Raw genomic sequence first — 22,571 nt, forward strand, 5'->3', positions numbered from 1 at the left:
AGGGTGGTGACCCTGGGTTGGGGAACCAGGCTCAGAGGTTAAACTCTGACCTGGTGGGAGGTAGGTGTGCCTCCCAGAAAGTCCTGGTGCGCCAGGCAATTGTTCAACTTCAGGGTGGTGACTCTGAGTTGAATGGTCAGGTGCAGAGGTTAAACTCTGACCTGATGGAGGGTCAGTGTGCCCTCCAGGAAGTCCTGGTGTGCCAGGCAATTGTTCAACTTCAGGGTGGTGACTCTGAGTTGAATGGTCAGGTGCAGAGGTTAAACTCTGACCTGGTGGAGGGTCAGTGTGCCCTCCAGGAAGTCCTGGCGTGCCAGGCAATTGTTCAACTTCAGGGTGGTGACTCTGAGTTGAATGGGCAGGTGCAGAGGTTAAACTCTGACCTGGTGGGGGGTAGGTGTGCCTCCCAGGAAGTCCTGGTTTGCCAGGCGGTGATCCAGTCTGAGGGTACAGACCCTGGGCTGGAAGACCAGGTTCAGGGTGTCCCCCCGGACCTGGAGGGAGGGGCTACTGATAACAGTGCCCCTACCATGTTGTCTTCTGAGGAGGCCACTCCTAGTTGGAGGGTGCTGGACCCCAGAAGGGAGGGCAGGGGGAGGGAAGCCTCACCCCGGGCCCTAGTCCAACCTGAAGGTACAGACCCCAGGTTGGAGGGCCAGTGGCAGGTTAACAGCCCTGCACTGGTGGAGGAATGGTACAGGGCGACTTCTGTAAGCCCCCTGGCCATGTTGGACTCTGGGGGTACCGCTCCAGGAGGGAGGGTACCAAGCCCCAGAGGGGAGGACCAGGTTCAGGCTGTCATCCCTGACCTGGTGGAAGGGAGAGTGGTTAAAGGGTGCCCAGCACCTGGGGCTACCGCCCCCCACTCTCCACAGCCACAGTGGTTGGAGAGCTTTGAGAGGCCTGAGGCCTGGCTCTCATCCCTGGCAGCTGTCAGTAATCACTGTGGCTTGCTGTCCGGGTGGACAGAGTTATCCCTGGGGAGGGGACAAGTGTCACACCCCAGGGATAGAATGGGCAACACCACTGTGTTGGTCCTGGTGGTACTATCCTGCTCCTGGGATACATCTGTGAGCAATGTAAGGTTAGGTGCTGCACAGATGGGATCCGCAGGAAAGGAGAAAGGTTCCCCATGGATGGGCTTAGTGGGCCCTGAGAGTATGGACAGAGGGATCCAATTGGAGTCAGGAAGGCGAAGAACTGGAGCATGCCCCTGCTGTTGTGGGCCTGGGTCCTTGTTCTGTCGCCTCAAACAGGGAAGTACATCAGGATAGTGATTGTTCTCCCCTGGCTTTAGGCTGGTGGGGGGTCATGTTGGACCTGGCTTTTCGACAGGGACATCCCCAAACTTTTTGCCTCCTTCCTCCTATTTTTTCTGACCTGTGGTTGTTGGCTTTTGACCTCTGAGCACTTTACCACTGCCAACCAGTGCTAAAGTGCATATGCTCTCTGTGTAAATTGTACTATTGATTGGTTTATCCATGATTGACTATTTAATTTACCTGTAAGTCCCTATTAGAGTGCACTACATGTGCCTAGGGCCTGTAGATTAAATGCTACTAGTGGGCCTGCAGCACTGGTTGTGCCACCCACCTCAGTAGCCCCTTAACCTTGTCTCAGGCCTGCCATTGCAAGGCCTGTGTGTGCAGTTTCACTGCCACTTCGACTTGGCATTTAAAAGTACTTGCCAAGCCTAGAACTCCCCTTTTTCTACATATAAGTCATCCCTAATGTGTGCCCTAGGTATCCCCTAGAGCAGGGTGCTGTGTAGGTAAAAGGCAGGACATGTACCGGTGTAGTTATGTGTCCTGGTAGTGTAAAACTCCTAAATTCGTTTTTACACTACTGTGAGGCCTGCTCCCTTCATAGGCTAACATTGGGGCTGCCCTCATAGACTGTTGAAGTGGCAGCTGCTGATCTGAAAGGAGCAGGAAGGTCATATTTAGTATGGCCAGAATGGTAATACAAAATCCTGCTGACTGGTGAAGTCGGATTTAATATTACTATTCTAGAAATGCCACTTTTAGAAAGTGAGCATTTCTTTGCACTAAAATCTTGTTGTGCCCTTCAATCCACGTCTGGCTAGGTTTAGTTGACAGCTCCTTGTGCATTCACTCAGACACACCCCAAACACAGGGTACTCAGCCTCACTTGCATACATCTGCATTTTGAATGGGTCTTCCTGGGCTGGGAGGGTGGAGGGCCTGCCCTCACACAAAGGACTGCCACACCCCCTACTGGGACTCTGGCAGACAGGATTGAGCTGAAAGGGAACTTGGTGCATTTCTTAGAGACTCTTTGAAGTCACCCCCACTTCAAAGGCACAACTTAGTATAAATCAGGGCCTCTGCCCTACCTCATCAGACACTTGCTGGAGAAGAAACCTGAACCAGAAACTACATCCTGCCAAGAAGAACTGCCTGGCTGCTCAAAGGACTCACCTGTCTGCTTTCTCCAAAGGACTGCTGCCTTGCTGTTGCCCTGCTGCCTTGCTGAACTCTTGTCTGGCTGTGAAAGTGCTCTCCAAGGGCTTGGATAGAGCTTGCCTCCTGTTCCTTGAAGTCTCAGGACCAAAAAGACTTCTTCCTTTCACGTGGACGCTCCGTGCGCCGAAAATTTCGACGCACAGCTTGTTTCGCGGCGAGAAAAACGCCGCACACCGACGCTGATCAACGCGACGCCCTCGGGACGATCGAGACTTCGACGCACAACCTCGCAAGGACAAAGCCGCCCGACTTCCAAGGAGAAATCGACGCGACGCCTACCGTGAGTGCGAAACTTTGACGCACGGCCTCGCAAGGACAACGCCGCCCGACTTCCAAGGAGAAATCGACGCGACGCCTGCCGTGAGACCAAAATTTTGACGCACGGCCTCGCAAGGACAACGCCGCCCGACTTCCAAGGAGAAATCGACGCGACGCCTACCGTACGATCGAAACTTCGACGCGCAGCCCCGCAGAACGACGCGCAGCCGGAAAATAAGCAGGAGAATCCACGCACAGACCCGGGACATCTGGTAATCCCCGCGATCCACAAAAAGAGACTGTCTGCGCGCCGGAAAACGACGCCCGACTTCCCCGCGTGGAAAAGAACGACGCAAGTCTGTGTGTGCTGAGGAGAAATCGACGCACACACCCCTTTTTCCACGCATCTCTTCTCCTGTGGCCCTCTGAGGAGATTTCCCACCAGAAACCAGGTACTCTGTGCTTGAAAGACACTTTATTGCTTTTTAAAGACTTAAAGACTCTTAATATCACTTTTCAGTGATATCTTTACAAATTCGTATTGCAACTTTGATCGTTTTGACCTATAATTATCCAGATAAATATTCTATATTTTTCTAAACACTGTGTGGTGTATTTTTGTGGTGTTATACTATGGTGTTGTATGATTTATTGCACAAATGCTTTACACATTGCCTTCTAAGTTAAGCCTGACTGCTCGTGCCAAGCTACCGGAGGGTGAGCACAGGCTGATTTTGGATTGTGTGTGACTTACCCTGACTAGAGTGAGGGTTCTTGCTTGGACAGAGGGCAACCTAACTGCCAACCAAAAACCCCATTTCTAACAGAAACCGTCGGTATTTAGGAGACTTTTGTATCACGTGTGGGCTTGGATATAAATCCCTGCTCAAAATGTCTTCCTTTAGCTCTATATTTAACAGTTAATATCGGTCTTTAATATGGTGCATGGTCCTGCTTTTGTCATCAATTTTGATCAGTGATTCATTGTGACGTCACTCATTTCACTTACACGTACAGCTGTAGGCGCTATTCATGTTTTTGAAAGAGTGGATACGTTCATCTCAAGTAACCACCTTTGATTGTTGCTAGAGTCTTGCTCCTTAATACACAACACTAGACAGTATCCTTCCGTTTAAGAGGTCGTATTTGTTGTCCTCCTTTTGAGTAAAAACATGCAGCCCATTGCTGCACCAAAAATATGTTTAAAAGTAAGAATGGCACCCAAGGGGTTGCCTAAAACAGTTGGTAATAAAGCCATCAAAAGACTAACAAAATACAAGAATATATCTTAGATGCACCTCAACCACACCTTCATAAACCGCCACAACACCAATGGTTTAACACAGGACATGATCCCGTTATTTCAAAGCATACAAAAACTACAGTTTGCCACAAAAAGGACTGGCTACTTGCAAATGAGCTAGTAATGAACTACTTTATTCAACTCAGCTCTGAAACCCACTGGACATGTATTTCCCCAGTGGTAAACAAAATACATAAGATGATTAGGTTGTCAAAGCATTGCTGCCTCAGAAGCACACCCTTTACTGACAGAACCTTAATTCAGAAAGTGTGAATCATTCCACAACATTCTATCGCAAAACAAAATATCACCAAAGTCATTTGTTTGTCAAGAGTTTGCCATCCCAAAATCAAATCCTTCTCACTCAGCCTCACCCCAGAAAACGTTCAGAAGACTGTAGCTAAAACACACCGTTAACACACAGTTTCATAGTGAGATAACTGGCATATTTTGCCTTTCAACAGCACTATCACTTCATGCTCGAAAAATGGAGCATAGTTCATCCCCAAATGCTGGAAATGTTCCCTGCAAATGCAGAGAACATAACAGTGTCAAAGGATGAAGTCAAGACTTGCAATCAGCAGGAATGTATTCCTTTCCTCTGTGGTAAACGTCCTGAACAACGCAGACGGTTCCCACGCAAGCGTAACCATGCTTGCTGGAACAACGCATTGCTTTTTCTCTGCCTTAACCACGCATGTGCTGAACTACACATATGCATGGTGTAGGAGGCTGGAAGGTTAAGGCAGAAAAAAAGGCAGGGTGGATCGGGAGAGGATGCGGTCAGGTAAGTGGGGTTGGGACAGGAATAGGGGGTCGTTTTTAGGGGCAGAGCGCCTATTGAGGGCTTTGGGTGGAGGTGGGTTTTGGGCTATTTTTTTATGGGCGGCAGTGGGGGGTTGTTTTTTTTACGGGAAAGGCTCAGGGTGGGGAATAGCGTAGGCTTGGGTTGGAGGTGCTTGGGGTGGAGGTGGGGGGATTGAGCTATTTTTTTAGGGGCAGGGGTGGGGGATGTTTGTGTTTATTTTAGGGGAACATCAGGAGAGGGTGTGGTTTGGTAAGTGGGGCCAGGGTAGGGTGGGGGGTTAGTTTTTAGGGTGGTGGTGGATTCAGGGCTTGGGGTGAGGGGGTTGGCCTATTTATTTTTAGGAGTGGGGTGGGGGGTTCGGGTAATTTTGTTTTTATGGCGGGTGGGGTGTCAGGGGAGTTTTGTTTTTAGGGGTGGGGTGGGGGGGTCAGGGTAGTTTTGTTTTTAGGGGTAGGAGGTGAGGGGCTGGGGTAGTTTTGTTTTTAGGGTGGTTGGGGGGTCAGTTGCTTTTAGGGCGAGTGGGGGTTGTGGAAGGTTTTAGGGCTCAAGGTGGGTGGGGGTGTCAGGGTAGATCAGTTTTTAGGGGTGGGGGTGTCAGGGTAGTTTTGTTTTAAGGGCGGATGGAGGGTCGGTTGTTTTTAGGGGGTCAGGGAATGTTTTAGGGCTCAGGGTGGGTGGGGTGTTGGGGTAGATTTGTTTTTAGAAGCAGGGTGGGGAGGTCAGGGTAGTTTTGTTTTTAGAGGTGGGGTGGAGGGGTTGGGGTAGTTTTGTTTTTAGGGATGATGGGGGTCTGTTGTTTATAAGGTGGATGGGGGCTCAGGAAAGGTTTTAGGGCTCAGGGTGTGTGGGGTGTGTTGGGGTAGTTCAATTTATAGGGATGGGGGGGTCCGGGTACTTTAGTTTCTAGGGGTGGGGTCAGGATAGTTTTGTTTTTTGGGGTGAGTGGGAGGATCAGGGTAGTTATGTTTTTAGGGGTGGGATGGGGGGATGGGTAGTTTTGTTTTTAGGGCGGGTGGGGGGTCAGGCTAGTTTTGTTTTTAGGGTGAGGGGGTCGGGTAGTTTTGTTTTTAGGGGTAGGATTGGGGGATCAGGGTAGTTTTGTTTTTAGTGGGGTGGGGAGTCGAGTAGTTTAGGTATTAGGAGTGGAGTTCTTTTGGGCCTAAGGCGGGTGGGGGGTTTGGGGTAGTTTTGTTTTTAGGGGCAGGGGTGGGGGGTCAGGGTATTTTTGTTTTTATGGTGGGAGGGGGTGGAGTAGTTAAAGTATTAGGGGTGGGGTACTTTTGGGCCTTAGGGCGGGTGCGGGGTGGCATGATAGAAACATGCATGACGTTCCCACACATGCCTTTACTAGGCATGCTTTTACAGCGAAAAATCTTTTTAAAGGCATGCGTGGAAAGAACGCAGTTGTTGTTCCGAATGCATTGTTAAGGTATGCGTGGTTCTCGCATGCGTTGTTGCATCATACATTCGCATCTGGTATATCAAGTGTATTTTCAAAGAGTTTAAGTAGACTTTCTGTGTTAGGACAAATGTACGTCAGAAGCATGGGCATAGCTATCGATGGTGCAGCAGGTAGAGTTTTACCAGACCCTAAGGCCTGGGGAGCTCACTGCACCCTGTTAATTATGGTACTTTATGGCCAGTTAGCAGTGAGGAGGGCCAATTTTCCTTGCTGTCACCTGGAACCTGGCACCTTTGCAACTCCAGTAGACAGAAATATGCTTCTTTCCGTATTGCTCAAATAGTGTTTTCCTACATCTTCTAGCTAGGAAATTATCACAGCCAGAGCCTACAACAATCTGACTCGACAGTATATACCCCCAGCCCCACCCACAAACCGAGCTGGTGCCAAGGGGCCCAGACTCTCACCTGCCTAGAGCGCAGAACCTGATCAGCAGGTATACGTGTCACAGTACACCAAAATAGTGACGCCGAACGAATCACAAAGTAGTGATGGAAATAAAAAGTGGTTTCTTTTATAGCTCGGTTTGTCACTTCTAGGCTCTGTGAAGAAATTGTGTTAATATCACCCAGTTTTATGGTATTATGGTAAACAATAACATCTATTTCGGGCACAGACGAAAAAGTTGGGCACAATTAAAGGCCAGTGTTCAATAAGCAAGTCTTCTAAAAACACTTCTTTTTTACTCCTATTGCTGTCCTAACAATATTAAACACTGTCTTCTGGCCCTACGCCACATGTCTACCTTGCTAATGTAATAGACATACATATCAGACTCTTTCCCAAATGAGGAAAAACCAGGTATATGGCTGTTTCAATAATGGAACCAAAGAGATAAATTCACCTGCCAGGATCCAGATGATGCATCCGGTTCCCTGCGCACCTTTGAAATAGAAGCATAACGAGTGGCCAGAGTGTGAGTAATAAATATATCATACCCGAGTCCTCAAACTCCTTGTTGTAAATGTTCCAGGTTTCACTGATGCGAAGCAAGTTCTCTTCCATGGCTTGGATGTCTATGTAGGGACAGTTGCATTCTGGGAATTTAGGGCTACACTGGCACCAGCAGTCATTCTCCTTGCAGATGAACTCTCCCTCCGAGTTGCAGGCAATGTAGCTGAGAGCCGCCTGCACGAAGCGCTCCTGCAGGTACTCCGGCAGAATAACTTGCAGACCTGTGCGGAGAGAGAGAGAGCGAGAAAGAGATTACTGCCACAGCACAAAGTGTAAATCGCATTACAGGGTTGCATGTAATTGCTTCAGCCAGTTAGTAGAGGGTTGACATATACAGCCGCTACAGAACGCGCGGTTCGAATCATCATATCCCCAGCTAGGTACAAAATTGAACCACCAGGAACCGGTAATGTTCTTAAGATGAAGAATTCACTCGAGTAGTTGCCCTCTGGCAGGGAGGGGATTACATCAATTTCGCATTGTTAAGGCGTAAAATTGTGGAATAAATATGCCTGTGCTGCAGGGGAGCCGCCATTATACATGCAATCCTGCTACAAGCAGTTAATGTCAATTTCGAATGCATTATCCGAGTAAAAACAATTGTGAGGGGCAGCGGCTGGGAGAAAAAATAGATACGAATAGGAAAAAACAATATACCGCCTTTCTCTGCTGTGTTATGAGAATCTGCTGACCTCTTAAAAGCAGATAAGGACAATGTATATTAAGACCAAGTTAAGGTAACAGTATAAAATGTAAGCACCTAATTTAGTGGTGAAAACAATCAACCAAAAATGTTTGTGTTCCTGATCTACTCGTCTTGTGGTATAATTGCACTATTAGGTGCTTTGTCACCAGAGGAGAACTCTCACGTTCCTTCGTTGAATCTGCCAATGTCCAGGGCAAATCTGCCAGCTATGGTGGCAATTTAACTGCCCAATACAGGGTGACTGGTCTGCCACCATGTCTGGCTTAGGTGACTCCGAGAAAGACTACCATGGAAATAGTGGCTTAAATGAGGGTTATTTCAGCCCTGTGAGGTGTCACATACTGCAGGTTACACTAACTCATTCTTTGTGTTTCTCCGCGTCCCCATAGGGTCACAGAATGTTGCCGCAAATGGGCTGAGCTTGCTCAGCTGACACGTTATGTTACACTTGGCAGAGCTGTATGTTTTTCACTGTTTTGTGCTTCTAGGCATCACCTCTTTCCTCTGCTAGAAGATCACAACAATCAGGACCGTGCCTACAGCCAAGCTGATGGCCCAGACTCTGATTGAGTGTGCAAGAGCCTTATTGAATTTGAAACCTCTTGGCCACATTCTGATTGATCACATCTTAATTCCTTCCTGACACCGTTTAGTATTCTGCAAATGCTTTGCTGCAGGTTCTGAGTGACCCTTGTAATGAGGCAATATAGCCATCTCTTGGTTATTGCCCACTGTAGGTGTTCCAGCTGCTGAGAGACAATTACGATGGACAATCAAATCACCATCTGACATCAGACCTGAGAAGTGGAGCACTATGACATCAGCAGGAGGCTCTTTGACTATCAAAGGCAATGGCAGGACGTGAAGGTCCCCTGATAAGGTATTGGTACAAACTATTCAGTGCTATTGCAGGGCCTGAGACATTACGAAATCACTTTATAGAACATGATGTTGTTAATATTTGTTTGAAAGGGTACACAATTTGGCATGGTTCTTGTTGGACCTGGCTTTTTGACGGGGTCATCCCCAAACTTTTTGCCTCCTTCCTCCTATTTTTTCTGACCTGTTGTTGTTGGCTTTTGACCTCTGGGCACTTTACCACTGCTAACCAGTGCTAAAGTGCATATGCTCTCTGTGTAAATGGTACTATTGATTGGTTTATCCATGATTGGCTATTTAATTTACTTATAAGTCCCTAGTAGAGTGCACTATATGTGCCTAGGGCCTGTAGATTAAATGCTGCTAGTGGGCCTGCAGCACTGGTTGTGCCACCCACCTCAGTAGCCCCTTAACCTTGTCTCAGGCCTGCCATTGCAAGGCCTGTGTGTGCAGTTTCACTGCCACTTCGACTTGGCATTTAAAAGTACTTGCCAAGCCTAGAACTCCCCTTTTTCTACATATAAGTCATCCCTAATGTGTGCCCTAGGTAACCCCTAGAGCAGGGTGCTGTGTAGATAAAAGGCAGGACATATACCTGTGTAGTTATATGTCCTGGTAGTGTAAAACTCCTAAATTCGTTTTTACACTACTGTGAGGCCTGCTCCCTTCATAGGCTAACATTGGGGCTGCCCTCATACACTGTTGAAGTGGCAGCTGCTGATCTGAAAGGAGCAGGAAGGTCATATTTAGTATGGCCAGAATGGTAATATAAAGTCCTGCTGACTGGTGAAGTCGGATTTAATATTACTATTCTAGAAATGCCACTTTTAGAAAGTGAGCATTTCTTTGCACTAAAATCTTGTTGTGCCCTTCAATCCACGTCTGGCTAGGTTTAGTTGACAGCTCAATGTGCATTCACTCAGACACACCCCAAACACAGGGTACTCAGCCTCACTTGCATACATCTGCATTTTGAATGGGTCTTCCTGGGCTGGGAGGGTGAAGGGCCTGCCCTCACACAAAGGACTGCCACACCCCCTACTGGGACTCTGGCAGACAGGATTGAACTGAAAGGGGGCTTGGTGCATTTCTTAGACACTCTTTGAAGTCACCCCCACTTCAAAGGCACAACTTAGTATAAAACAGGGCCTCTGCCCTACCTCATCAGACACTTGCTGGAGAAGAAACCTGAACCAGAAACTACATCCTGCCAAGAAGAACTGCCTGGCTGCTCAAAGGACTCACCTGTCTGCTTTCTACAAAGGACTGCTGCCTTGCTGTGGCCCTGCTGCCTTGCTGAACTCTTGTCTGGCTGTGAAAGTGCTCTCCAAGGGCTTGGATAGAGCTTGCCTCCTGTTCCTTGAAGTCTCAGGACCAAAAAGACTTCTCTCTTCCTCTTGGACGCTCCGTGCGCCGAACTTTTTGACGCACAGCTTGTTCCGCGGCAAGAAAAACGCCGCACACCGACGCTGATAAACGCGACGTCTTCGGGACGACCAAATCTTTGACGCACGGCCTCGCAAGGACAACGCCGCCCGACTCCGCAGGAGAAATCAACGCGATGCCTGCTGTGAGATCGAAACTTTGACGCACGGCCTCGCAAGGACAACGCCGCCCGACTTTCCAGGAGAAATCGACGCAACGCCTGCCGTGAGATCAAAACTTTGACGCACGGCCTCGCAAGGACAACGCCGCCCGACTCCGCCGGAGAAATCGACGCGACGCCTGCCGTGAGATCGAAACTTCGACGCGCAGCCCCGCACAACGACGCGCAGCCGGAAAACAAGCAGGAAAATCCACGCACAGACCCGGGACATCTGGTACTCCCTGCAAACCACAGTAAGAGACTGTCCGCGCGCCGGAAAACGACGCCCGACTCCCCGCGTGGAAAATAACGACGCAAGTCCGTGTGTGCTGAGGAGAAATTGACGCACACACCAGTTTTCCACGCACCTCTACTCCTGTGGCCCTCTGAGGAGATTTTCCACCAGAAACCAGGTACTTTGTGTTTGAAAGAGACTTTGTTTACTTTCTAAAGACTTAAGACACTTTCTATCACTTTTCAGTGATATCTTTACAAATTCGTATTGCAACTTTGATCGTTTTGACCTGAAGATACCCAGATAAATATTATATATTTTTCTAAATACTGTGTGGTGTATTTTTGTGGTGTTATGCTATGGTGTTGTATGATTTATTGCACAAATGCTTTACACATTGCCTTCTAAGTTAAGCCTGACTGCTCGTGCCAAGCTACCGGAGGGTGAGCACAGGCTGATTTTGGATTGTGTGTGACTTACCCTGACTAGAGTGAGGGTTCTTGCTTGGACAGAGGGCAACCTGACTGCCAACCAAAAACCCCATTTCTAACAGTTCTGTTGCACAAATCATAAATCTGCTCCACATTCCCAAAAGGCTTGTTTTAGGGGCGTCATGGATCCCCTGCTGTAACAGCTACAGAGTGGGGGGTTCTTTATTGGCCTTTTCTGTCTGCAACTCAGCAGATAAAATATAATAATCCATGCTAAAGAAAAATGAGCTGATAGAAAAAGGAAAGAAAGGTGGAAGGTTAAGAGAAAGGACGAATGAAAGAGTGGATGGGTGAAAGCATGCATTGGTAGGAAAAATAATGTGTGGATGGGTGCACAAGTGGGTGGATGTATAGTTTGAAAGAATGGGTGAAAGACACTCCATAGTATATACTCTTAATAAAAGTACCATTGGCTACTTTTCTGGCTCAAAGACAAACCATGGAGAATTTAGTGTTTTTAATGTAACTCTCTGTTGGACCTGGCTTTTTGACAGGGTCATCCCCCAACTTTTTGCCTTCCTCCTTCTCTTTTTCTGACCTCATTTTTGCTGGTTTTTAGACTCTGCGCACTTTACCACTGCTAACCAGTGCTAAAGTGCATATGCTCTCTCCCTTAAAACATGGTAACCTTGAATCCTACCTGATTGGACTATTAATTTACTTATAAGTCCCTAGTAAGGTGCACTTTATGTGCATAGGGCTGGTAAATTAAATGCTACTAGTGGGCCTGCAGCACTGGTTGTGCCACCCACTTAAGTAGCCCCTTTTCCTTGTGTCAGGCCTGCCATTGCAAGGCCTGTGTGTGCAGTTTCACTGCCACCTCGACTTGGCATTTAAAAGTACTTGCCAAGCCTAGAACTCCCCTTTTTCTACATATAAGTCACCCTTAATGTGTGCCCTAGGTAACCCCTAGAGCAGGGTGCTGTGTAGATAAAAGGCAGGACATATACCTGTGTAGTTATATGTCCTGGTAGTGTAAAACTCCTAAATTCGTTTTTACACTACTGTGGGGCCTGCTTCCTTCATAGGCTAACATTGGGGCTGCCCTCATACACTGTTGAAGTGGCAGCTGCTGATCTGAAAGGAGCAGGAAGGTCATATTTAGTATGGCCAGAATGGTAATACAAAATCCTGCTGACTGGTGAAGTCGGATTTAATATTACTATTCTAGAAATGCCACTTTTAGAAAGTGAGCATTTCTTTGCACTTAAATCTTTCTGTGCCTTACAATCCACGTCTGGCTGGGCTTGGTTGACAGCTCCTTGTGCATTAACCCAGACACACCCCAAACACAGGGTACTCAGCCTCACTTGCATACATCTGCATTTTGAATGGGTCTTCCTGGGCTGGGAGGGTGGAGGGCCTGCTCTCACACAAAGGACTGCCACACCCCCTACTGGGACCCTGGCAGACAGGATTGAACTGAAAGGGGACCTGGTGCACTTCTTAGCCACTCTTTGAAGTCTCCCCCACTTCAAAGGCACATTTGGGTATAAAACAGGGCCTCTGCCCTACCTCATCAGACACTTGCTGGAGAAGAAACCTGAACCAGAAACTACATCCTGCCAAGAAGAACTGCCTGGCTGCTCAAAGGACTCACCTGTCTGCTTTCTACAAAGGACTGCTGCCTTGCTGTTGCCCTGCTGTCTTGCTGAACTCTTGTCTGGCTGTGAAAGTGCTCTCCAAGGGCTTGGATAGAGCTTGCCTCCTGTTCCTTGAAGTCTCAGGACCAAAAAGACTTCTTCCTTTCACTTGGACGCTCCGTGCGCCGAAAATTTCGACGCACAGCTTGTTCCGCGGCAAGAAAAACGCCGCACACCGACGCTGATCGACGCGACGCCCTCGGGACGATCGAGACTTCGACGCACAACCTCGCAAGGACAAAGCCGCCCGACTTTCCAGGAGAAATCGACGCGACGCCTACCGTGAGTGCGAAACTTTGACGCACGGCCTCGCAAGGACAACGCCGCCCGACTTCCAAGGAGAAATCGACGCGACGCCTGCCGTGAGACCAAAATTTCGACGCACGGCCTCGCAAGGACAACGCCGCCCGACTTCCAAGAAGAAATCGACGCGACGCCTACCGTGAGATCGAAACTTCGACGCGCAGCCCCGCAGAACGACGCGCAGCCGGAAAATAAGCAGGAGAATCCACGCACAGACCCGGGACATCTGGTAATCCCCGCGATCCACAAAAAGAGACTGTCTGCGCGCCGGAAAACGACGCCCGACTTCCCCGCGTGGAAAAGAACGACGCAAGTCTGTGTGTGCTGAGAGGAAATCGACGCACACACCCCTTTTTCCACGCATCTCTTCTCTTGTGGCCCTCTGAGGAGATTTCCCACCAGAAACCAGGTACTCTGTGCTTGAAAGACACTTTATTGCTTTTGAAAGACTTAAAGACACTTAATATCACTTTTCAGTGATATCTTTACAAATTCGTATTACAACTTTGATCGTTTTGACCTGAAGATACCCAGATAAATATTATATATTTTTCTAAATACTGTGTGGTGTATTTTTGTGGTATTATGCTATGGTGTTGTATGATTTATTGCACAAATGCTTTACACATTGCCTTCTAAGTTAAGCCTGACTGCTCGTGCCAAGCTACCGGAGGGTGAGCACAGGCTGATTTTGGATTGTGTGTGACTTACCCTGACTAGAGTGAGGGTTCTTGCTTGGACAGAGGGCAACCTGACTGCCAACCAAAAACTCAATTTCTAACATTGGTGGCAGCGGTGGGATAGGACTTGTATTTGTGCAGTGACATACAGTAGCTAAGTATTTCACTACGTACCCACAGTTGAAGGTCAACTTGGTTTTTATCTCTTTTTGCAAATCCGTTTTTTTTTCCTGACAATTTTCAAAAACTAAATCCTCACTCAACATGTCTCTGACTGGGTCTCAGACAGGGGACTTTGACCTAGTCCAGTTGGATACATATACGGTCAAACAACTAAGAGGATTCTGCAGGGCATTGAGGGTACCCACCCAAGGGGCCTCCAGAAAGGAGGACTTTCAAGTGGCACTGAGGGCCTGGGCAGAAGCCCATTTAGAGGATGATGAGGAAGAGGAGCCAGAAAATGGCCCCTCAGAGGAATTTTCACTATCTGTGGATGGTGTTACCACTGCAATTGTGCACCCTTCCAGACCAGGGAGCAGTGTCTCTGGGCAAAGCCTGACCGCAGAGGAAAGGAGAGAAGAAAGGGAGTTCCAATTGCAAATGGCAAAATTGAAAATTGAGGCTCAACAGGAGGAGAGAAGGGCAGAAAGAGAAGCCAAACAAGCTGAGGCTGAAAGAGCAGCCAAACAGATTGAAGCTGAAAGAACAGCCAAACAGATTCAAGCAGAAGCTGAAAGGGCAGCCAAACAAGCGGAAGCTGAAAGAGCAGCCAAACAGGTGGAAGCTGAAAGAGCTCTGGCTGAAAAGAAACTATTGTTGGCTCATGAACTGAGTCTCAAGGAGCTGGAGATCAAGGCAAGACAGTCTGAATCCAGCAATAATGGTGGCAGCATACTGACAGGACCTGCTGGAGAAAAGAAGGTTCGTATACCCAAAAATGTGGTGCCCAGTTTTGTGGTGGGAGATGACATAGATAAATGGTTAGCTGCTAATGAAGTTGCACTAAGGGCTCATGAGGTTCCTGAAGGGCAATGGGGGGTAGCTATGTGGGGTTATGTACCGCCATTGGGGAGGGATACACTCCTCACATTGGATCAACCTGATCAAAACACATACCCACTTCAGAGAGCCATTTTACTTGCCAAGTTTGGGCTGACCCCTGAGGGATACCGTCAGAGGTTCAGGGACAGCACCAAACAAACCACACAAACATGGGTAGATTTCTTTGACTTCTCCAGTAAGGCACTGAATGGATGGGTGCGGGGCAACAAAGTAACTGATTATAAAGGTTTATATGACTTGATTCTGAGAGAGCATATGCTTAATACTACTTTTACAGAGTTGCGCCAGCACTTAGTGGATAGTAAGCTGGCTGATCCCAGGAAGCTTGCTGAGGAGGCGGACCTCTGGGAAAGCACCAGAGTGTCCAAAAAGGTATCTGGGAGTGACCCCGAGAAGGGTAGTTCCGGTTCCCCCCAACAAAGTGAGGGGGAGGTTAGAGATGACCCAGACGAGTTCCAGAGTAAGGGGGGAAGAAAGGGTTCCCATACCCCCTCTGAGAAACAGGGTGGGGGTTCTGGTGGGCAGTGGCCCAAAGTATCCCATTTCCAACCCCGCTGCTTTGAGTGTTCCCAGATAGGACACAGGAAGGGGGACTCTGTCTGTCCAAAGAACTCACCCCATATTGGGACCTCTACAGGGGTGGCCAATGTGGCCTTAGGGGAATGTCGTCCCCAGGGGCAGGTCGTAGACCATGCCTTCATCTCCTTCAGTTGGGAGGTGGACTCAGAGGGTAAACTGGTGATCCCTGAGGGTGGGAGTCGTCACTTCCACCAGGTGGGAGTGAATGGGATCCCAGTCACCGCTCTGAGAGACACGGGGGCTAGTCTTACCATGATTGTGGAGAGACTAGTGTCACCAGAGCAGTACACCGGACAGGTGTGTAGAGTGACTCCAGCCATTGGGGAAGATTTCTTCCGCCCCATGGCCCGGGTGTCCCTAGAGTGGGGTGGGGAGGTGACCCAGAGGCGGGTCATAGTTAGTCCCCAGCTGCCCATTGACTGCATTCTGGGGAATGAGTTTCCCGTAGTGTCAGGAGAGCTGAGAGGGCCGACCCCCAAGGGTGCCCTAACAGTTCAGATATCTGGCGGTACCACTCCCCAGAGGAGGGTATGGAAGCCCAGATGGGGAGGCACGGGGAAAAAGGACTCACCCCTGCCCTCTGTCAGGCCTCAGAGTACAGACCCTGGGCTGAGGGACAAGTATCAGGGACCCACCCCTGACCTGGTGAGAGTGGAGAAGGGGTGCCAGACCCCTGGGGTTACTACCCCCCATTCTGGGATGCTACAGGAATCCCTTGGGAGCTCCCTACCAGCCCCCCAGCTGGAGGAGAAGCTCAGCCAACGGCCCCCCTCCGGGTCTCCACCTAGCAGTGGATGGCCAGGGGCCTGGCTCATAACACTGACAGCTGTCAGTGGCATCTATTGGTTTCTGTCCTTGTGGGCAGAGTTTTCCCTGGGTTGGGGACAGAAGTCAGACCCAAGGAATGGAATGGGCCACATCACTTTGTTGGCCATGGTGATACTGTCTGCATACTGGGATACATCTGTAAGCAAATTAAAGTTAGGAGCTGTACAGATGGGGTCCTCAGGTGATGAGAAGGGTTCCCCATGGGCCAGATCAGTGGCCCCAGAGAGTATAGACAAAGAAGCCTCACTGAGTTCGGAAAGGCGTAGAACTGGCGAGTGCCCCTGCAGTAGTGGGCCATTGTCCATGTTCTATCGCCTTAAGCAGGGAAGTCCATCAGAGTGTTGATTAGTCTACCCTGGCTTTAGGCTGGGAGGGGGTCATGTTGGACCTGGCTTTTTGACAGGGTCATCCCCCAACTTTTTGCCTTCCTCCTTCTCTTTTTCTGACCTCATTTTTGCTGGTTTTTAGACTCTGCGCACTTTACCACTGCTAACCAGTGCTAAAGTGCATATGCTCTCTCCCTTAAAACATGGTAACCTTGAATCCTACCTGATTGGACTATTAATTTACTTATAAGTCCCTAGTAAGGTGCACTTTATGTGCATAGGGCTGGTAAATTAAATGCTACTAGTGGGCCTGCAGCACTGGTTGTGCCACCCACTTAAGTAGCCCCTTTTCCTTGTGTCAGGCCTGCCATTGCAAGGCCTGTGTGTGCAGTTTCACTGCCACCTCGACTTGGCATTTAAAAGTACTTGCCAAGCCTAGAACTCCCCTTTTTCTACATATAAGTCACCCTTAATGTGTGCCCTAGGTAACCCCTAGAGCAGGGTGCTGTGTAGATAAAAGGCAGGACATATACCTGTGTAGTTATATGTCCTGGTAGTGTAAAACTCCTAAATTCGTTTTTACACTACTGTGGGGCCTGCTTCCTTCATAGGCTAACATTGGGGCTGCCCTCATACACTGTTGAAGTGGCAGCTGCTGATCTGAAAGGAGCAGGAAGGTCATATTTAGTATGGCCAGAATGGTAATACAAAATCCTGCTGACTGGTGAAGTCGGATTTAATATTACTATTCTAGAAATGCCACTTTTAGAAAGTGAGCATTTCTTTGCACTTAAATCTTTCTGTGCCTTACAATCCACGTCTGGCTGGGCTTGGTTGACAGCTCCTTGTGCATTCACCCAGACACACCCCAAACACAGGGTACTCAGCCTCACTTGCATACATCTGCATTTTGAATGGGTCTTCCTGGGCTGGGAGGGTGGAGGGCCTGCTCTCACACAAAGGACTGCCACACCCCCTACTGGGACCCTGGCAGACAGGATTGAACTGAAAGGGGACCTGGTGCACTTCTTAGCCACTCTTTGAAGTCTCCCCCACTTCAAAGGCACATTTTGGTATAAAACAGGGCCTCTGCCCTACCTCATCAGACACTTGCTGGAGAAGAAACCTGAACCAGAAACTACATCCTGCCAAGAAGAACTGCCTGGCTGCTCAAAGGACTCACCTGTCTGCTTTCTACAAAGGACTGCTGCCTTGCTGTTGCCCTGCTGTCTTGCTGAACTCTTGTCTGGCTGTGAAAGTGCTCTCCAAGGGCTTGGATAGAGCTTGCCTCCTGTTCCTTGAAGTCTCAGGACCAAAAAGACTTCTTCCTTTCACTTGGACGGTCCGTGCGGCGAAAATTTCGACGCACAGCTTGTTTCGCGGCGAGAAAAACGCCGCACACCGACGCTGATCGACGCGACGCCCTCGGGACGATCGAGACTTCGACGCACAACCTCGCAAGGACAAAGCCGCCCGACTTTCCAGGAGAAATCGACGCGACGCCTACCGTGAGTGCGAAACTTTGACGCACGGCCTCGCAAGGACAACGCCGCCCGACTTCCAAGGAGAAATCGACGCGACGCCTGCCGTGAGACCAAAATTTCGACGCACGGCCTCGCAAGGACAACGCCGCCCGACTTCCAAGGAGAAATCGACGCGACGCCTACCGTGAGATCGAAACTTCGCCGCGCAGCCCCGCAGAACGACGCGCAGCCGGAAAATAAGCAGGAGAATCCACGCACAGACCCGGGACATCTGGTAATCCCCGCGATCCACAAAAAGAGACTGTCTGCGCGCCGGAAAAAGACGCCCGACTTCCCCGCGTGGAAAAGAACGACGCAAGTCTGTGTGTGCTGAGAGGAAATCGACGCACACACCCCTTTTTCCACGCATCTCTTCTCTTGTGGCCCTCTGAGGAGATTTCCCACCAGAAACCAGGTACTCTGTGCTTGAAAGACACTTTATTGCTTTTTAAAGACTTAAAGACACTTAATATCACTTTTCAGTGATATCTTTACAAATTCGTATTACAACTTTGATCGTTTTGACCTGAAGATACCCAGATAAATATTATATATTTTTCTAAATACTGTGTGGTGTATTTTTGTGGTATTATGCTATGGTGTTGTATGATTTATTGCACAAATGCTTTACACATTGCCTTCTAAGTTAAGCCTGACTGCTCGTGCCAAGCTACCGGAGGGTGAGCACAGGCTGATTTTGGATTGTGTGTGACTTACCCTGACTAGAGTGAGGGTTCTTGCTTGGACAGAGGGCAACCTGACTGCCAACCAAAAACTCCATTTCTAACACTCTCCTTGCAGGCATTCCCTTCATTGTCTCTTTTTCTCGCCTGCTAACTGATACATTTATTTACTCTGCTGCGATCATGGATAGTGGCCCCTGTGGCTAGGAAACAAAGAGTTGTTGGGGATGTGGTCTCCAGGGCTCACCTACCTCTTGTGTACACTGTAACAGATGCCTGCCACCACTCTACACCTGGCAGAGAAACTGACTTCAGGTTTTAAATGGGCTAAATGTGCTCTTCAACTACTTATTTCACAAAACAAATTCGTATTTTGCAACTGTCCACCACCAACATCGAGTTTTGCTTAAAAAGCTGAATGAGATTCTGCATAAAACTAGGTTGCTTGATGTGTTACGATCACATGGTTGGCGGTCTTTTTATGAGAATGGCAGATACTAGCCTTTCTCTCCCTTTGGATCCTTCACTCTGGGCTATCTTGTCGGCTGGAACTGACTCTCACATTTTCTTGCATCTCTGCTAGGGCGTAGACACAATTCATATCTATAATGTCCATCACGCATAAGCATTCCAAGTGCATTTAGCTAGTTTAAAAATCTTTCTAGACCAAACACACTGCACAACAGGGACAATTTCTGATATTTTCTTTATTTTTTCACACAAAGTTTCACTTGTAATGCACTGAAATGTCACACATAAGCTCAATGAAAGCATGGATCTGAAACACATTAGTGCATAGAAAACTTGGCAGATATTGGACTCATTATGTTCCTAATAGTCTAGGGCTGGGAATGTTCCCCATTTTCGGAGTACATTTCCATGTGTCCAAATTTCTTGATGGAAATGTTGCTATTTGTAAAAGGTATCAAATAAATGTCCTGAACAGCCTCACCTGAGGTGGGACTCTGCCCCCAGGCCTCCTTTTCTGGTTTTCCTTTCGGTGTCTAGGAGGGGCCACTGCACGCAGTAACCCAGTGCTCATAAGCGCCTTGCCTTTCCTGGGGCGTGGGAACCCTGAACAGTTGGGGTGGGATTCTGCCCCACAGCCTTCTTTACTGGTTTTCTTGAAGGCACAGAGAAGGGTCCGCACATCCAGAAACTCAGTGTTTTTAAGCGCCATCCATTCCCCATGACGCAGGAGCCCTGAACAGTTTTTGCTAGGGTGTGACTCCATCCCCCAGCCTCCTTTGCTTGTTTTCCTGTCTGCGTGGAGGAGTAACTCAGCACTTATATGCGCCTTGCACTCACTGTGGCATGGGACACAAGCAAAACGTGCCAGGCCAAAGACTGGGCCAGTCTTCACCTATCATTGACAGGAGGCGGCCGGGCTGAGCCCACCATCGTGGCTTTGCCTTCAGCACTCGGACATAAGCTTCCTGCACCAATCATCAGTGAAGGTTCAAGGTGGGATCCACCCCAAGGCATCATTATTTTCCTGACTATTATTTGGGGCCCATGTGTACATGTCACCTCTAGGGCTTGAACATAGATCTATCTAGTGAGGCATTTTACCTAGTTTGTTGTAAAGCCAGGGGTACTCAGGCCAACATGGTGAAGCGCAAGTTTAGGTTATATAATTTAGCTAACACCAAAAACACTACACTGGATAGGTTTATTAAGTAAGCAGTGGGGATACTTGACAAAGAGATTCAGCTCACTGAGCGGTGGCTGACCATTTCTGCAGACAGTTTGATTTGACGATCTGCGGAACGAAGCAAGCCTAATGGAGGGCCCCAAAGCAGAAGTTCAGAGGGTATCATGCCTAATCGTCAACCGGATTCAGTTTGTCCATCTTCCTTGATACCAATCTTGCAGTAAGCAACACAGATTAATGGCTTTAACTGCAGCTTCCGTAGCTTGTGCACTTCCACGATTTTCCCTGTTCTCCTAAACCCTCATCCCAGAACACTGTCTTAGACTTAATGTCCTGTTTTTCCCAGAAGTCAGATCTTTGTGTTACAGTTCTAGCTTACAGTTTTTCCCCTGGGCTTGAGTGCTTGTCGGTAATAGAAAAGAAACTGACTGAAATTATGGGTTCTAGTCATATTGCCCTTGGTAGGGAGAAACCTAATTGTGCATTGGAACCTTTGACCACTCACATTCCAGTCTCTGTGGATGTTAACAAGGTCCTGCCACCTTCCTGACAGCTTTCTCATCAGTTGTGGACTGGTGCACCACTCAAGGTACCACCTCCTCCTCAGCCTTGTGTGTTATCTCCTCACCAGGTACCCTCAGGCACTCGACCTACCACACAAGTCTTGCTGAGTCCAAGGGTACATCCCTCGGTGTTACACTTACCACCTGCTGCCTGCCCATATGTCATGGTCTTAGCTAATGTTCCTAAACTCCACCCACAGGCCACTGAGAGTACTAAACAGTTGATAAATAAGGTCACTCACTGGTTTCATTCTTATGCCCAATGTAAAGCAAATTTGTTCTCATTCATTCTGTTTGCCTAAATAGTAGCTTGTGTGGGCCACATGGGAAAGGAGTTTGATGGAGACTGTGTAATTGTAAGTATTGCTAATCTGCTTGTAGCAGGTTTTTAGAAATTGAGTCTCTAGTTAGCAGAGGTATGCACCCTGTCCATGTATGTACCACAGTCCAAGTCAGTTTAAGTCCTTTACACACCATATATTAACTTGTGCTCACCCTCTGGTAGCTTGACACAGAGCAGGCAGGCATAACTAAGGAGGCAATGTGTAGGAGGCAAAGTATTTGTGTAACACTTGAGACAGCAACACTGTGAAAACACCACAAAAAGATCATACCAAGTTAGAAAAATAGGCTATATTTATTTGAGTAAAAGAAGACCAAGACAACAAATATCCAATAAATAGAAGTCAAAATATGACTTTTTAAAGAATATCTGCAAGAACAGTTCTTAAAAGTTTAAAGTGCCAATTGGGGCCATCTAGTCGGGTGTCCGTGTCAAATCTGAAAAGTCAAGCCGACCACCATTGAGTATAGGTCGGATCGAGGAACCAAACTTGTTCCACTGAAAAAGTACCTCTGGGATGGAAAATATGTTGACTCGAAGTCCTGATGTGGGGAGCAGAGGAGATGATGCGCAGGTGATGTGCCAGTTCCAATCTGCGCAGCTGGGGGTGCATCAACGGCGAACCCCTGGTGTTGAATGGGATGCCTCGTAATCGCGCCACGCAGCCAAAGATGTGAAGGTGATGCATCAGTGCTCATGGCAATGGCAATGAGTTCACTTAGAGCCACACAGCTGGCATTCTGATGTCCTCATCCTCAGGGGTGATGCATTGGCGTTGGGTAGTCAAACTCTTTAGAATGAAGGCGATGCATCATCATCAAGCCATGCAGCTGGCGATGCAAAGGCAATACGTCGGGTTTGAAGGCAATGCACCAGTTCCTAGCCACACTGTTGGTGCTGGGATGTCTTTGCCCTCAGTGGCAGCTGTGATGCATTGCTGTAGAGGGGACTTGCAGCAGTGTCGAATGGCACAATGATGGCAATCCATTCATTGTTTGTATAAACAGCTGAAGAACCCTCTTCCAAGAGCCAGTGACTACATTGGCACCACTTGGCAGGGCAGGACTCACAGTTGGCAGAGTCCAGAAGCTGTAATAGGGTTGAGTGAAGTCTTTGATGTCCCTGAGACTTCGAAAGAGTAGGCAATACAGCAAGCTATTAGAGTCACTTTCATTCTGAGGATGTAGAGATGCAATCCAGACCTTCTAACTCCCAGG

At 48.4% G+C, this 22,571-nt stretch overlaps 1 protein-coding gene across 1 annotated transcript in view; it reads right to left on the reverse strand.

Moving 5' to 3' along the window:
- BRINP3 (BMP/retinoic acid inducible neural specific 3) overlaps nucleotides 1–22,571 on the reverse strand; it is a 932,759-nt gene that overhangs the window by 233,617 nt on the left and 676,571 nt on the right. Inside the window, exon 6 of the mRNA XM_069231092.1 lies at nucleotides 7,256–7,492. Within this exon, the coding sequence (XP_069087193.1) occupies nucleotides 7,256–7,492 (237 nt within the window). The remainder of the gene's footprint in view (nucleotides 1–7,255; nucleotides 7,493–22,571) is intronic.

This window comes from Pleurodeles waltl, chromosome 4_2 (assembly GCF_031143425.1).
Source record: "Pleurodeles waltl isolate 20211129_DDA chromosome 4_2, aPleWal1.hap1.20221129, whole genome shotgun sequence".
NCBI lineage: Eukaryota > Metazoa > Chordata > Amphibia > Caudata > Salamandridae > Pleurodeles > Pleurodeles waltl.